The 14,658-nt window shown below is 33.8% G+C and overlaps 1 protein-coding gene across 14 annotated transcripts in view; it reads left to right on the top strand.

Annotated features, from left to right (window-relative positions):
* Slc4a10 (solute carrier family 4 member 10) overlaps nucleotides 1–12,933 on the top strand; it is a 288,459-nt gene extending 275,526 nt beyond the window's left edge. For 13 of the 14 annotated variants that reach the window (XM_063259159.1, XM_063259164.1, XM_063259163.1 and 10 more), the window contains 3 exons: nucleotides 2,307–2,374; nucleotides 5,180–5,296; nucleotides 10,907–12,933. In XM_063259159.1, coding sequence (XP_063115229.1) covers nucleotides 2,307–2,374; nucleotides 5,180–5,296; nucleotides 10,907–10,973 — 252 coding nt within the window. In that variant the 3' untranslated portion in view covers nucleotides 10,974–12,933. Of the gene's footprint in view, nucleotides 1–2,306; nucleotides 2,375–5,179; nucleotides 5,297–6,127; nucleotides 6,167–10,906 lie in introns of all 14 variants that reach the window. The other variant, XM_063259162.1, reaches the window with a different exon arrangement.
* Nucleotides 12,934–14,658: the final 1,725 nt, after the last annotated feature.

Consider the following 14,658-nt stretch of genomic DNA (forward strand, 5'->3'; position numbering starts at 1 on the left):
AATTATTGAAAGCAATTTGAGAGAAAAGTGGAAAATCATCTGAAGAAGAAACCAAATTGTTCCCAAAGCTTTGGTTCAGTTTTTTTCTGTTTGAGTAGTTTCATTTTCTGCTGCCAGGTGACCTAAGCTCCACTGTTCCTCTCTTCAGTTGTCGTTGTTGTTTATTTTGCCTTTTTCTCTTTATTAAAACGTCCTGACTTCTTGACATTTTATTCTAAGATGGCCAGAAAAGATACAATATAACAGGCTTAAATTTTCAGTGGACAACCAAAGACATATTTATATTTTGCTTATATCTTGGTTTTAGTTTTCAACTTTTGAGATTACTGTGTTTTTTTCATGTTGCTCTGCATACATTAAGGTAACTTCTTCAGTACAGAAAGTAATTTTTTCTACCCAGAAGGATTATATATGTTTTGCTCATGATCTCCAGGCTGTACATACAAATTTGTGTGATATGCATGTTATATTCAGTAAATTCTACCAATTCTAGTTGCAAGGCATGCCTATTTTTAGGCTACAGTTTTGTGCTTACATACGCAATTTTAAACTAATATTTATATATATCTACCTTAAATTATGTCTAACGGTACTGCCAAATTACACGAAGGCATAAAATGGAGATAATGAAATATATCTGATGGACCTTAAGATAAATAGGTTTCTTTAACAGTAAAAAGAGAACAGAATTAGTTCCTGAAATGCTAAGGAGTGTGCTATTAGCCTCACAGTGTATAAAATCATAAGATTCTGTGGTGACCATGTAAACAAAGGAGTAACAAAGCTCATTTATTTTTTGGGTCTCTCTGTGACTCCAAAGCACAGACTTGGCATCACAGCCAAAGTTCCTGTAGAGAGGGGATGCTTTGGCCAGCAGGTTGGAAAATGCTGCAAGAGTGAAATGAGATCTGCCCCCACACTGTATTACATATTCATAGGTTAACTGAAGAGGCACTAGGAGACACTTTGTCTCTTTAAAATATTGCAAGAAATATGGCAAAGAACATTAAGACTATGGAGTATGCAGGTGGATGGCCAAGGTTGAATACAAGGGACTCCAGCGACAGTCTTGTCTGACAAAAAAACTGGCATTAGCCAAAGGTCTTGTCTCTGTAGCAGCTGGCTTAGAATCATTCCTTTTGAGGAATGAATTCAAGAGGGCTGGTTTAGGTTTAACTGGTTAAACTGGCTTAGGCCAGTTTATCTCTTCTAAACTAGTGAAAGAGGGAACGCAATGAACTTTCAGGGCTATCCCTATTTTTTCTCATCAATTCCCATTTGAGAAGAATCACCTACTTTTTCATGTCTGTAAATTTTAAAATCTTATCTCTGGAGTTAGAGCCAAAATTCCAATGTTTTTAATGACATAAATAATTCTCTAGGCTTCAGCAGTATAAGTTGATGCAATGAAAAATAAATGTATTAAGCACAAACTGTAATGTACATCTTTCTTGTTTTGCTATGTGGAGAAAGTTTAATGATACCATCATTTGAAAACTAAATCAGGACATTTTGTTATGGTAGTAACAGAATATCTTCATCTCAAAGATATATTTTAAAATGTGGTATACGAATATCTAAAGCATTTCTACCATTTGGTGGAAGAGTAGATTAATACTGTTATTGTAAGAAGTCTGAAACTTAAAACAAAACCTAAGATATACCTAAGTGGAGTAAACGTTCCTCCATCAAGACATACTTGTGTTTCATCCATACAGGAATATATCTTCTACTGTCTCTTTCTAAGTCTCTAGAACACTGCAGTTCTCAATGTGTGGTCCATGGACCAGCATAATCAATATCATCTGGAAACTTGTTAGAAATGTAAATACCAGTGCAGAATGAAAACCTCCCCAGAAATCTGTATTTTTAGCAAGCTCTTGAGGTGATTCTCTGTACAAAGTTGTTGTGAATGCATCCTTCATCTCCTCCTATTAGAGAATTCTAGGAATGTAATTTCAACTTTATAATAATAAAATTATTACATTACTCATACTTCTGTCCTTGTAAAATTTAGATTAATTTTTTAAAATTCTGCTTGGAAATTAACTATGTTTTGCATTGAGTGACATGAAGGAGATTGTTGTTAGCATTTAAATTACTTTGTGTTATGAAACTCTCATTAATTACTTATGTTCTTGGTAGCTGAGGCTTTATTGAAAGGCCCTGTGCTAGCATTAATAAATGCAAACAAAGTGGAAGGTCCTGAGGTTAATGAGATAATGAAACACTAATCTGTGTTTCTTCTTTTATGTAAAATGGAGATTCATCAGGTTCATTTTATGTACTTCACAATGTCTTTCCAGGAAGAACAAAGTATGCTAGCTATGGAGGATGAGGGTACTGTACAACTCCCAATGGAAGGGCACTACAGGTAAGATACAAATTTAAAACACTTCACTGTAAGTAACAGAATGTGTTTGATATGTACTGTGTTCTTTTTAAGAATCTCATGCTGTGTGGATCCTTGCAGAAATTTGTTAAAGTTATGTTGGGGAAGGGGGGCGTGAGACTAAGAATTACCTTACCAAATTCTGCTGATAGAAACTATTTGATTATACCCAAATAGCATAAAAGAAAGTGGGACAGGAACCCTAAGAAAAGTACTTCAAAGATATGATGGATTTCTTGTTTAAAGGATCCCATAATATCAGCCATTTTAGGAGATACTCATATTGAAATATTTGCATTTATCTTTTATGTTTATATTTAAATTATTCTAATCTTCGTATTTCATACACGGTGACATAACAAAGGAAAGCAAACTCCTTCAAGTTATAATAAAAACCTTTGCAAATATTTGGTGTACAATATGTATTCATTCTCTCTCTTTTTTCCCTCTCTCCTTCATTCCCTCTCAGTGTAGTTTAGCTTAGTTTAGCTTTCTTGTTAAATTCTGCCTTCATTACTATTTAGTAGCCAATTTCATAGTCTCAAAATTCTTAGGAATAATTTAAGTCTATGTTAGTAAAAAAGTAAAGAATTTCCTCTGAGACGGAATCTGTTACTGTATTAAAAACAAAATATAAGAGAATCTTTGGATCTTCAGAAGCTTTCTCTAAAATTGTAGTCCCTAAAATTTTTAAAATATAATTCCTACCACTTAAGGGTGAGCATAAACATGGCATTTTAGCTTTCCTTTTTTTCTTCTACAGCACTTTAAATCCTGTTGAATTAGTTACATCAGTATATTTCAAAGTGTATTCTGTGGCGACTTGGTATCATATGGTACCACTCCCAGAAAGGCCTTGTAGTTAAGTAAGTTTAGAAAATATCCCATGTTACATTCCAGTTTAGAAGTTCACAACATGCACTGGCATATGAAGTAATCTAAGTAGCACTGCATTTTTTTAAAAAAAGTTTACTTGTGTTTAATTTTCAGCCTTTTAAAACATTTTTGCTCACATGACATTATCACATAGGACCATGAAAAACTTACGTTCACATGATGCTTTTTTTGGAAATTAGTTGATCTCATACTTTGTAGGAAATTATCTAGGCAAATTAGAGGAATTAAAGAGCACATTTCAAGAATGGACAAGGGAAAGGGGCTTTTGCTCATTTTATGTGGTGAATTTGTTTTGCTCATTTTATGTGGTGAATTTGTTACTGTCTTGTGAACAACTACTGATATGCCCATGTGAAGTCAGTTTTGGATCCCTGTGAACTCAGATCACTATTGTTTCAAAACAGATGGATCTTACCCACATGTAGTAAAAAAATATGTGCCATTTTCTCAGTTACTTTTATTTTACTTGATCTGTGATTGATTATTTCTACTATTTGGTTGTGTTTCTACCCCTAGGGATGATTTGGAGTATCATGAGTGTTACCTATAATTAGTGCCACTTTAAAAAATTTAAAAAGAAAAAGCACCAGAATATTACTGGTTTCCCCAACCACCCGGAAAGAGCTTTGTTAAATACACAGTCTGTATTAACTTCTTAAACAAATAGTTATTGATTAAGCTCCAAATGTTTAGCTCTGTCTGGTTCTTGGAGGAACAACAGTGAACAAATAATCAAGAATCTATGTCCTTATGAAACTTTTATTTAAGTAGAATAGAGGTGGGAAACAGAATACAAGCAACTGAACAATCTATAGTGCATTTCAGATGGTAAAAAGTGTAATAAAAACAAAAAGCAAATAAAAAGAATGAGAGTGGTACAGGGGATGGAAATAGTGGTTTTAATAGAGTAATCAACAAGGACGTATCTGAAAAGATGACATTTAAACAAAGCAGGAGAAAAGTTTCACCAAGTAAAGGAATACTACAGGCAGGGAAGAGCCCTGAGGCAGCAATGAGCCCAGTGTTCTAGAACAGTCAGCGACATTGTATTATATAACCAGAGAGGCATGAGTAGGGGAGTGTCGGCAGGGGACGTTAAGGCAGAGGATGAGGGGCCACAGAGCTGTAAGGCCATTATAAAGACTTAGTTTACTCCATGTCAATAAGATGCCACTGTAGGTCATGAAAAATGAGACAGAGGATCTTCCATGCTACAAATATTAGGAGCAAGAACCTCAGCAATGCATATGCAGGATCTAATCTCTAAAATGAATTAAGAAAATCACAGCCCAAATCCATATCTATACAACTAGAATATTTTCTTTAAATTTTTTGATTGTTAAATTATTGAGCTACTCAATATTTCTCAATTTGAATATTCAAGAATTATGTATGGGAAACAAAGTTTGATACATACATACAATAAAATATCATTCAGCTTTTAAAGGAAACAACATGAAATACTACATAGCTGAACCTCGAAGGCATTATGTTACATTAAATGAGCCAGTCCCAAAAGACAAATACTGCATGATTGAACTTATATGAGGCACTTAAGTAGTCAAAATCATAGACAGAATATCTAATGATGGTTGTCAGGGATCAGAATGGGAAATTACTGTTTAATGGATATAGAATTTCACTTTTACAAGACGAAAAGAATCCTGGAAATGAACGGTGGTGTTGGTTGCACATTCTGAATGTATTTAATAACACTTAACTATACATTTAAAAGTTGTTAAGATGGCAAGTTTTATGTTATGTGTATCTTGCTACAATAAAAAAGGAAAATTTCATACACATAAAATTTTCCTATGTGTATTTTCTAGCATCAAATAACTACAGTTTCTTACTTAATGTCTGTTATTTTATTTTGGGCAAACTATACAGAGATGATCCATCAGTCATCAATATTTCTGATGAAATGTCAAAGACTGCCTTGTGGAGGAACCTTCTGATTACTTCTGATAACTCTAAGGATAAGGAGTCCAGCTTTCCTTCTAAAAGGTTTGAATTTTAAAATAATGAGGTTATACTAATTCCAATGATTTTATGACACAAATTCACTAGCAAAAGAATATTAGTTTCAATCAAATTTAGATCTAAATTGCTTCAGAAATTGTTTTTGAAAGAAGGTAAAAAATATAATTTTAAAATGTTGGTATGTTTCTCAATTTCTCCTTTTCAATTAAAAGCTTTCTCCAAAACTATAACAGTGGGGGGGAAATAGAGCTACAAATGAGTCTTAATGCATGAGATTTTTGGACATTCATTTTAGCCTACTAATTTGCTATGTGATTTTATTGTATTCTCTCATCACCCTACTTCCTAGGATCCCTTAGATGTCTGACCTCATTTCCCACTCCTTATTTCCTATTTAAAAGTGATACATAATTATGGTGATTTAATATTTAGTGTATTTCTGTTCACCTATTCCAAGTTCCTGAATATCTTCCTTAACCTCCTTCCCCCCAAACCTTCAGCTGTCAAAGTTATAGCCATGCTTACTTATCTGTGCATAACCATGTGAGCAAATTTTGTAATTCTGGATGCTGATTTTTCAGTGCATGATTAGGGAGAAACATGTCCTTAAATATAGAGAGTTATCATGGGATTTTTGAAATGATTTTTTCAGAATTTATAAATAAGCATTTAAGTTATACCATACAATCTTCTTAAATGTTAAGCTAAATGAAAAGAAAGTCTTGTGTTATGCTAGTATCTCTTCTTATTAGAGAGGTAGTGAGGCTTTTGGGACATAATTATTGAGTTTCTTTATTTTCATAACCTTAAATTAACTTTATCTACTTAATTTTTATATTACATTTTTGCCATAAGCTCCCCTTCCTAATCACTCTAGAAGCTGATTCCCCAAAGGTAAGACCCTCTCCATGAAAACTATTCCTTGGTTGTTTTTGCTTATGTTAAATGGTATCTTCTGGAAAACTGGTCAGCCTGTGTCCTGTGTGAATTTTAGGGAGGCAAAAAACGTGAAGACTCTTGGTTTCCAGTGTAGGAGTTTAATGGTGTTATAGTAAGTGTGTCTGAAATTTCAGTCAATTTACTTTCCCTCTGTAACTTACAGAAATGCATCATATATAAGTTGACAAATTTCACAATACTATATTTAGTAATGTCATCAAATTTATAGATTGGGAAAAGAAAAATTATCCCTTAAATTAAGTAACTGAAAATCTGGAAGCTTCCGCTTATGTTATCATGGTGCATTGAGACTTGGTCTCATGAGACATAAATGAAGACATGAACCGTAGAAAAGAGGTACATTCAGCTTGAATTACATCTCTCTTTGCTAGTTTTTATCACACCAATTAGGCATAAAGCTTTAGTGTCAAGTCTATACTAAACAAATCGAAAGACCATCGGTGCATATTCTTCACCCCAGAGGCTAGAAAATTAGTTCCCTGCTCTCCATTCTTTTCCCTCTCCCCTACTTCCTTTCTCCTTCTTTCCCTCTTTCCCTCCCTCCCTCTCTCCCTCCCCCCTTTTCCTTCCTTCCTTCTCCCTCCTCTCCGTCTCTGTCTTTGTCTCTGTCTCTGTCTCTCTCTCTCTCTCTCTCTCAATTTTATCTCTTGTTCTCAACTCCTCCAAAATTTACTCCAAATCTGGTTAAGGACTTTTGGTTGATGTCTTTAAACAGTTTCAGAACTACCATGTCTTTCTTTGCTTGAGTCAAATAGCAGTAATTTTTTTTCTAAAATATACTTTATGATCTTTTCCCCCAAATCCTTGCTATTATTAGAGTCATCCTCACAATAATTTTGCATTTTGCTAGAACTCTTGAAAGAAAATCAGCATTATGAGAAGGGTGCTTTCTCAAGTACATTGAAATTATTCTTATGGAGCCTTTCACAGAAAATATATGACATTTTCTGACTTCTCTTAAAGTAATGAAATCCAGGCTGATGGGCTCAAAGTTAAATGCCTGCTATGGGAAATAGGTGGAGAATTTGAGACAGCCAAATTTGCAAATTGGTTGTTTTCCTGAATTGTATGGATCCATAATCTAAACACTTCTCTTGGTTTTTTCTTTGGTAAACAGTGAACTCAAGTGGTGGTCTTCACCAGAAATATTTAGTTCCTTAAAAATATGAGTTTGCATTACTTTGGAAGTAGATTGACTTCCAACAACATAATCTATTTTAGGTCAATTTTAAATAGATTAGTCTTTTGTTATTTGTTCTTTAGATATATATCCCCAATGGCTTGAGGTTCAGAATACCATAGAATGATGATTTTCTCAGATTTCCTTTTTAAGTGAAATAATCTGTAGCTTTTCATGTAAAAAATATCCCTTGGTTGTTAGTTAATATTCTTCATCTTTGTAACAGTAAAACTCCATCCAGAATGAATGTGGCTTATAGAAATCCTAGAACTATCAATACCAGTAAGAGCAATACTCTCCAAAAGCTGCTGCCTTCTCTTGGTATCCGTGGAAGGCACTGAAATACAGCCAGGAATTCCAAAACTTTGGTAGCTGTTGGAATATTGGCAAAACAAACTCAAAATTAGATAAAAACCTCCTAAAAACCAGAATGTTAGCTCCTGTGCCTCTCAAGACCTAAACTGGCTTTGCTCTCTCAAGACCTATGCAGCACCTGATCCATGCCTCCCAATTATTTTCCATCTTATCCTTGCTATAATAGGTTCACAGAAACCTAGATAACCTTTTAAAAGTGGAGCTTACAGTAGCAGTATATTTTCTTCATGATTTCATTCACTTTTGTGTCAGAAAGTAAATTATTTCATTCACTTTTGTTGACTGCAAGTAAAATCTAAGAACGGATAGCAAATTCTACCTCATCTATAGGATGTCTGTTTCTGTTCCAAGTTAACAGTGTCATATAAGTATGTGACAAGCTCCTCTGAAGTTTATCGAATAGTTCGGTAGACAGGTCTCACTATAAACCACATTACTTTAGAGTAGTGAACAACTACTATGTTTTAAAAGTTGACACCCAAGGTCAAATTTTTTGGAAAAGTACCTGTCCGTGTAAGAGAAGCAACACTGAGTTTTACCTTGATGGTGGGCTCAGGACCACCCTTCTTGCTCTTTCCTCCCCATCCTACCCCTGCAATTCCCACCATCTTCTATGCTGGATTCTCTTTCTTTGCTTTGATTTCTTAGGCCTAGGCTCTCTCATGCCTACTCAGTAAGTATTGTTTGTAAAACTATTCTAATGCCAATGAAAAGAAACAGATTCATAGATTTCTTAGATTTTTTTACTCTCTCTTGAGCTATTACTTCCTTATTTTTAAAATTGTAACTCCTTAAGGGCAAGGATAGTAATGTCTACCTTGTATTCCTAGGTCTTTGCAGAGGCATAGCAGATATGGAATATGTTTATTATAATAACATGTAGTATAAACGTAATATATATTTATTATACTAAAGCCTAAATTTGATTGGCATTTCAAAAAATGAATGTAGCAAGGAATCTATAGGGAGACAGTAAGAAGAGCAAAGTGAGAATATTTTTCATAAAATTCTCAAACTAGTTATAAAACTTCTTCTTATGAAATTAACTAACAACTAATCTAATATTCAAACCAATAATTTTAATGAAGGAAGGAATCCTCGCCATTTAATTAGTTATCTTTTGACTCAGAAAAACTCCATTATTGCAAAAGCAGATCAGGAGGAAGCTCATTTGTGGATCAAGTTGATAAATTCTGATTGTCTCTTTCTTCACTCCTCAGTGAAGAAACCAATTTGTTTATCAAAAGGTTAAGAAAAATTCGGCGTCCCTTCTGTGCACAAAGGAAATGTGTACCTGTAGAGATCAGTATGAATGTGTTAATCACAATCTCATATGAATGGAATCTGTTACTATATCTTTCCAGTGTAATAGTGTATTGAACTTGGGAAAACCAATGTCCAAATTATAGAGGACTTAGAGACTATCTAATGCAAAATTTAATTTATATATGAAGAAGCCAGATATCAGAGAGATTACAAAACTAGTTGAAGGTCATACATCTTATTCTTAGCTTCTGGCAACTGAACCCAGACTTTCCAAGCCCCAGCCCCATGCTTCTTGCCCTGCTCCTTTCTGTCATCTTGCACTGGCTTTGTTTGGAAGAAGAGACTAGCAGCCAGGTAAAACCCAAAGAAAAGTTAATTTGGAAAGCATGATAGCAGACACTTGTCATATAAAGGAACTTAAAGTAGAAGAAAGTGAGTCATACAGATAGAGGAGTTAAAAATACAGAGTTAAGGCTCTCAACACATCATGTGCACACTGTCATCTCTTCTCATGGAAGGAGAAAGGAAAAGGGAAAAATGTTACTTTGCTCTGACCTGTAAGGAGTATGTGCTGAGAAGTGTGGCAGGCATAAACCCGGGTGCCATAGACACTCGCTCACACCAGCTCTCAGCGCTGGCAGTGTGCCATAGATGGCAGAAGCTCCGGGGCACTTCTTACCTGATGGTGCCGGGTAGTGGTGACAACTGAGAAGGGCTGTTTCTAGCTTGAATTGCAGGAAAAACAGTTTTAAAAACACACTCTTAGAATGTGTCTAAGTTATTGACCACTAAGAAAGCTCTGCAAGAGGCCCCGTAGAAGCACAATGTTTGATTGTGACTTGGAGAAGAGTTATAAAACCAAGGATGTTTCTATCCTCAACTGTTTCATAAGTTTTTATTAAGGCCTGAAGTTAATAGTAAAAGTGTGTGCATTATTCCTTCTCAAGGCCTCAGAATCTGTGGGTTGTGTTTTGTGTTATCTTTTTGTCACCAGCAGGGAGAAAGGGTATGGAGAGGCCTCCCATGGTGGGCTGGGGTAGGGGCTGGGTGAGCATTCTGCTCTCCTGGAAGCTCACACTCTTGAAGTGAGCTTCATGCATGTGAGCATGTCATTTGAGTTTTCCACAAAACCTCCTGTGTAGCAATAGGAAAAGACTAAGAAAATATTGGAAAAAAATAGACAAAAGTGATAGAACCACATTCCCAGCTTGACCACTAGTAAAAATTAATTGGGAGACTAAATAAAACCAAATGAGTTTATTCTACAATGAGTGAGATGAAATATCATTCCTGGGCTATACAAGCTGAGGTTTTGTCTGAAAGAAAAACTCAAGTATCTGGAGAACAGTATGCAGGCCGACCCATTCCCCAGACCAGAAATATGTCTGTGTCCCTTGATTAAGACAGTCCTCACCAAAGGTCAAGAGCCTGTAGGTGCATCAAGGATGAGCAGCACAACTCAGAGATATCTTCTGTGGTAGTTTGTGTCATTTACCAGTGTTAGTGTTGTCTAGTGATGGGGCATGACTGTCTTTTTCAACAATCATCTGTGATGCATTTGCCCAAAAGAGGACTACGGCATTAACCTTGCATGCTTTTAGAACTGTTGAAAATGCCTGATTTTTGTTCGGTAGTGCCTGTTTTTTGAATTTCCCCCTCTCTGCAGTTCTTGGTCTCTATTTCATTGAATGCAGAGGATTTTAATGTTACTGTCTATCTATGCTTCATAGCATGAGAGAGCAATGCCTAAGGGCTCTTGTGTTGCTTTGGGATTAATGGGTTTTGTTTCTTAGGAAGCAAAATCTCCATGTAGCCAAACTGAATTGCAAATTTCTCCTTTTTTCCTCCTGTAGCACTGAAAGCCGAAAAGAGAAGAAAGCTGACTCAGGGAAAGGTGTTGACAGGGAAACTTGTCTATGACTTGATCTTCAATTTATTTTTTACATATATATAAGAAGAGTGTCATAATTATTAATAAAACTGCTTTGATCATGTATTGTAAATTTGGTCTCTCTACCCAAATCTACCTTCATAATGTAAGTAGTGCAATACTTGCTGCATTTCTGTGTATAACCTTCTAAACAGTGAGCCTCCCTTGTGAGCAGATAAAAGAGCTGATGTAAGAATCCATGTGCTCCTTGCTGTAAGTTAGACATTTGTAAACACTGGATTCTCATTGTCAGCTTTATGAGAGCAATAGCTTTCTTAAAGAGATAAGTCATATTTACCTAGTTTATATTTTCCTACTTTAGTATCATGAAAGGCCTGAAAATTTCACTCAGAAGAATTTTGAAAGGTAGTCTTACTCCTTTTTATTTTTATAGCTTAGTATTTGTGTCTTATTTCATAACATCCAAATCAAAAAGTTAGTTTGAAAGCTTTTTTAATAATTATATTTATGCATTTCCTTGATTTAATGATATATTTAATACTTAAGAATTTATATAAAACTGAAGCGTAAAGTCATGTGAAGAAATATAGAAATTTGTTCACAACTTGTTAAAAAGAATCAGACACTAATACAGTGAGTCAAATAACATTTGTTTAAAATTCAAGTTGTGACTACATGATCCAATTCTAGGCTTATATGAAATTCAGTAGAAAATCTTTATAAGTTTTATGGGATTTTCAATTAAAATCTTTATCAGAAACAGGTTGTTAAATTTCTCTCCCATTGACAACAGATATTTTTCAAATAAACCTGGAATACCCATGGTAAATCATTGTATGAAATTCCACACTGTACAGTAACTCTGTTGCTAATGGTAATACACTACTTAATGCTGGTCCTTAATCATGTTATAATGTTGACCAATGTGTCTCCAACTGTAACTTTTTTGCAAGACTCCTTTCCACTTTTTAATTAAATGCATGCTGTGGAAAAATTTCAGACTCTGTTTGAGAAGGTTCTGTAGATATTTCAGTCCATATTAAATAATCCATCTTTACCAAGTGTATGCAAGACAAAGGAAAGTTAAAGATTTTTGAGCATTATCAAAAGTATAACATTTAATTGCATTTTAGATGAATGTGAAGTTAAAAACTAAATTTGATGGTAATTCATAGTGGAACATTCTTGGCTCCTAAGAAGAATGAATGATCAAAAACTTTATGGCACTTCAGTGTCCAAAGCCATGTGGCCTTTACCAACCATTACATACTCTGTGTATAAATGCACATGAAAAGTGGGGAAGAATCCTTTTTGTGATTAAGCTAATGAGAGGAGAAAAACCAACAAAGCCTCCATTAGTGTCAACATTTTGGTACCTTTAAAAAATGTTTCCTCATAATCCTTGATGCAATTATTTTTATGGAAAATGGGTTAAAGATTTATGGGAAGAAGAATTTGCAGTTAATAAAGTTTGTATTTATAAATACTGAAGAAAAATACAGAAACTTTCTGTTCCAAATATGTTGCCTTTGTGTATTTTATAATACTGATATTATACTGTAAACATTTCTGTTATTTTCTGATTTAGCTAGTCAATTCCAAAAGCAGTTCCTTAGTATTTTAATATATTAATAACTTCTGTTAAAAATGATTATAGTGAATTACAACCTTCATGGGATCATTGATTTGAATACATAATCATAGCCACTGAAATTCTGTATTTCTGAGTATTTTTATAGTCATTTTGTTCATGTGTGAATTTTAATGCTATTCCTATGTTAATCATAATATTTTGAAATCATTTAAAATATAAAAATGTAGTGTTATATATGTATATGTATATTTACTCCTAATTTTAGATTCCTGGTCAAAATTACTGAGTATCTTGAATGTAATTTATTGCAAAGTTTAAGTAATGTGTAAAAGTGACTAGGATATTGTGTTTTTCATGACTAAGAAATGTTATGTGAAAATAAATATTTATCCTAATATCGTTGCATATTTTAGATTATGATGCAATGCGTCTTGTCATTGATTTTCCCTCACATTAGTAAGTAAATCAATGTAGAGAGTATTGATTGTTTAAATATAATATTTAAGTATGCCTACCATTGAGAAACCTTTATGATCTAAAGATTCTAAAAGTATCTCAATGATTTGAACTTTGTGAAGAGAAAATAATATATTTTCTCATTTTTGCAGAGAATGTCTTGGGTGGAAATGGCATGGCTCTTATGACTAGTACATAGTTCCAAAGTCATGATGATTCTCTATTTTTGGAACCCTTTAACTCCTGTTTTTAGTTTCATGGAGAAAGTATTTTTAAAAATATGTCTCTTCCTTGTTTGTTATAAAGGTCAAATAGGACCATTATTCTTTTGCAGCCACATGCCAGGGTGTTGTAGAGGTACCTGCACTTAGAATTTTAACATACTGATTACTTCTCTCTTGACTAATGAGTTTACTTTGTAATTGCTACTACTTAACCACATACAATATTAGGAAGTTTTTGCTAAATATACCTAAATGTCTGTTTGATGAAATTTAAACCTATAATATAATAATGATGCTTCAATGACAGTTCTTAGCTAAATATTTTAGGATTTTTGTTGGGTCTTAAAAATGTGGCCGATCTGTTTCCTAATTGCACTGATCTACTTCCGTTTCTGTTTAACCTTAAGCTGTTTAGTTCCAAGCACTTAGCTATTTTCCTATCTTTACAAGCTTGCTCTCTTTTTCAGTATGTCCATCTCATATATACATGCAATGCAGTGAAATGAGATTGCAATAAGTTGAAAGTTTTATGAAAATAATTAGGGTCCTTTGATTAATATAAGGCATATCTATACATCTACTTTTAGAAGGTAGTTGTGATTAATAATCATCTTTTAGCTATCTTATTTAGTTCTCACAGGAAAGCTGTAGTTGATTGATAGCATTATCTTCTCCAATTTATTTTCTACTGGTGTATTAATCACTATCATTTGTACTGGAACTTTGAAAAAAGAAAACAGTGATCTTCACTTCTAAGGGCAAGTTGGTTATGTAACTGTAATATAATGTCATATGTACTGAGTTGGTGATCTTATTAAAATAGAAAGTAATTCAATGATGAAATTTTGAATAGGACAGAGTAAGAAGAAAACATTACATAAGTATCATATGAATTTAGAAACAGTACTTCAGTAACTACAAAGATTCTCAAAGCCATATCATTCTTGAAATAAAAATAAGTTCAAACAATGTGAACTACTTGATATCACCAGAGTCTGACATCCTTGACAGATGATATATTCAGAGCTTAGCAAATAACGCTGTATAGTGAATTGCTAGTAGGGGCCGAACTGTAAGAAAATAGAATCACAAATTAAAGATATTATAAGTAATGTCAAATTCTATTATAAAACGTTTGAACTTTATTCATTAAGAGCTTTAGTAAAGGATATACTTGAACTTTTGAAAACATTAAATCTGGCAGCACAGTAGAGAATATAGTGGGGAAAAGACGAGAATACTGTTGTGACAGAACCTTCTCAATATCTACAGAACCTTTCTTAGGGATTCTGTTTCCAAATGACTCTCAGATAATCAAACAAAACTTCCTGAGAACAATCCCTAAATTTGTTAGTACTGAAACCAGATAGATTCCATGAGTACTTAAAAACTGAGTCAAGATACAAGAGCTTTGTTATAATTCCTTTTATGCAGAGTGTT

This window comes from Cavia porcellus, unplaced genomic scaffold (genome assembly GCF_034190915.1).
Source record: "Cavia porcellus strain 051 isolate PalLab524CR breed Dunkin Hartley unplaced genomic scaffold, mCavPor4.1 scaffold_12, whole genome shotgun sequence".
In the NCBI taxonomy this organism is placed as follows: domain Eukaryota; kingdom Metazoa; phylum Chordata; class Mammalia; order Rodentia; family Caviidae; genus Cavia; species Cavia porcellus.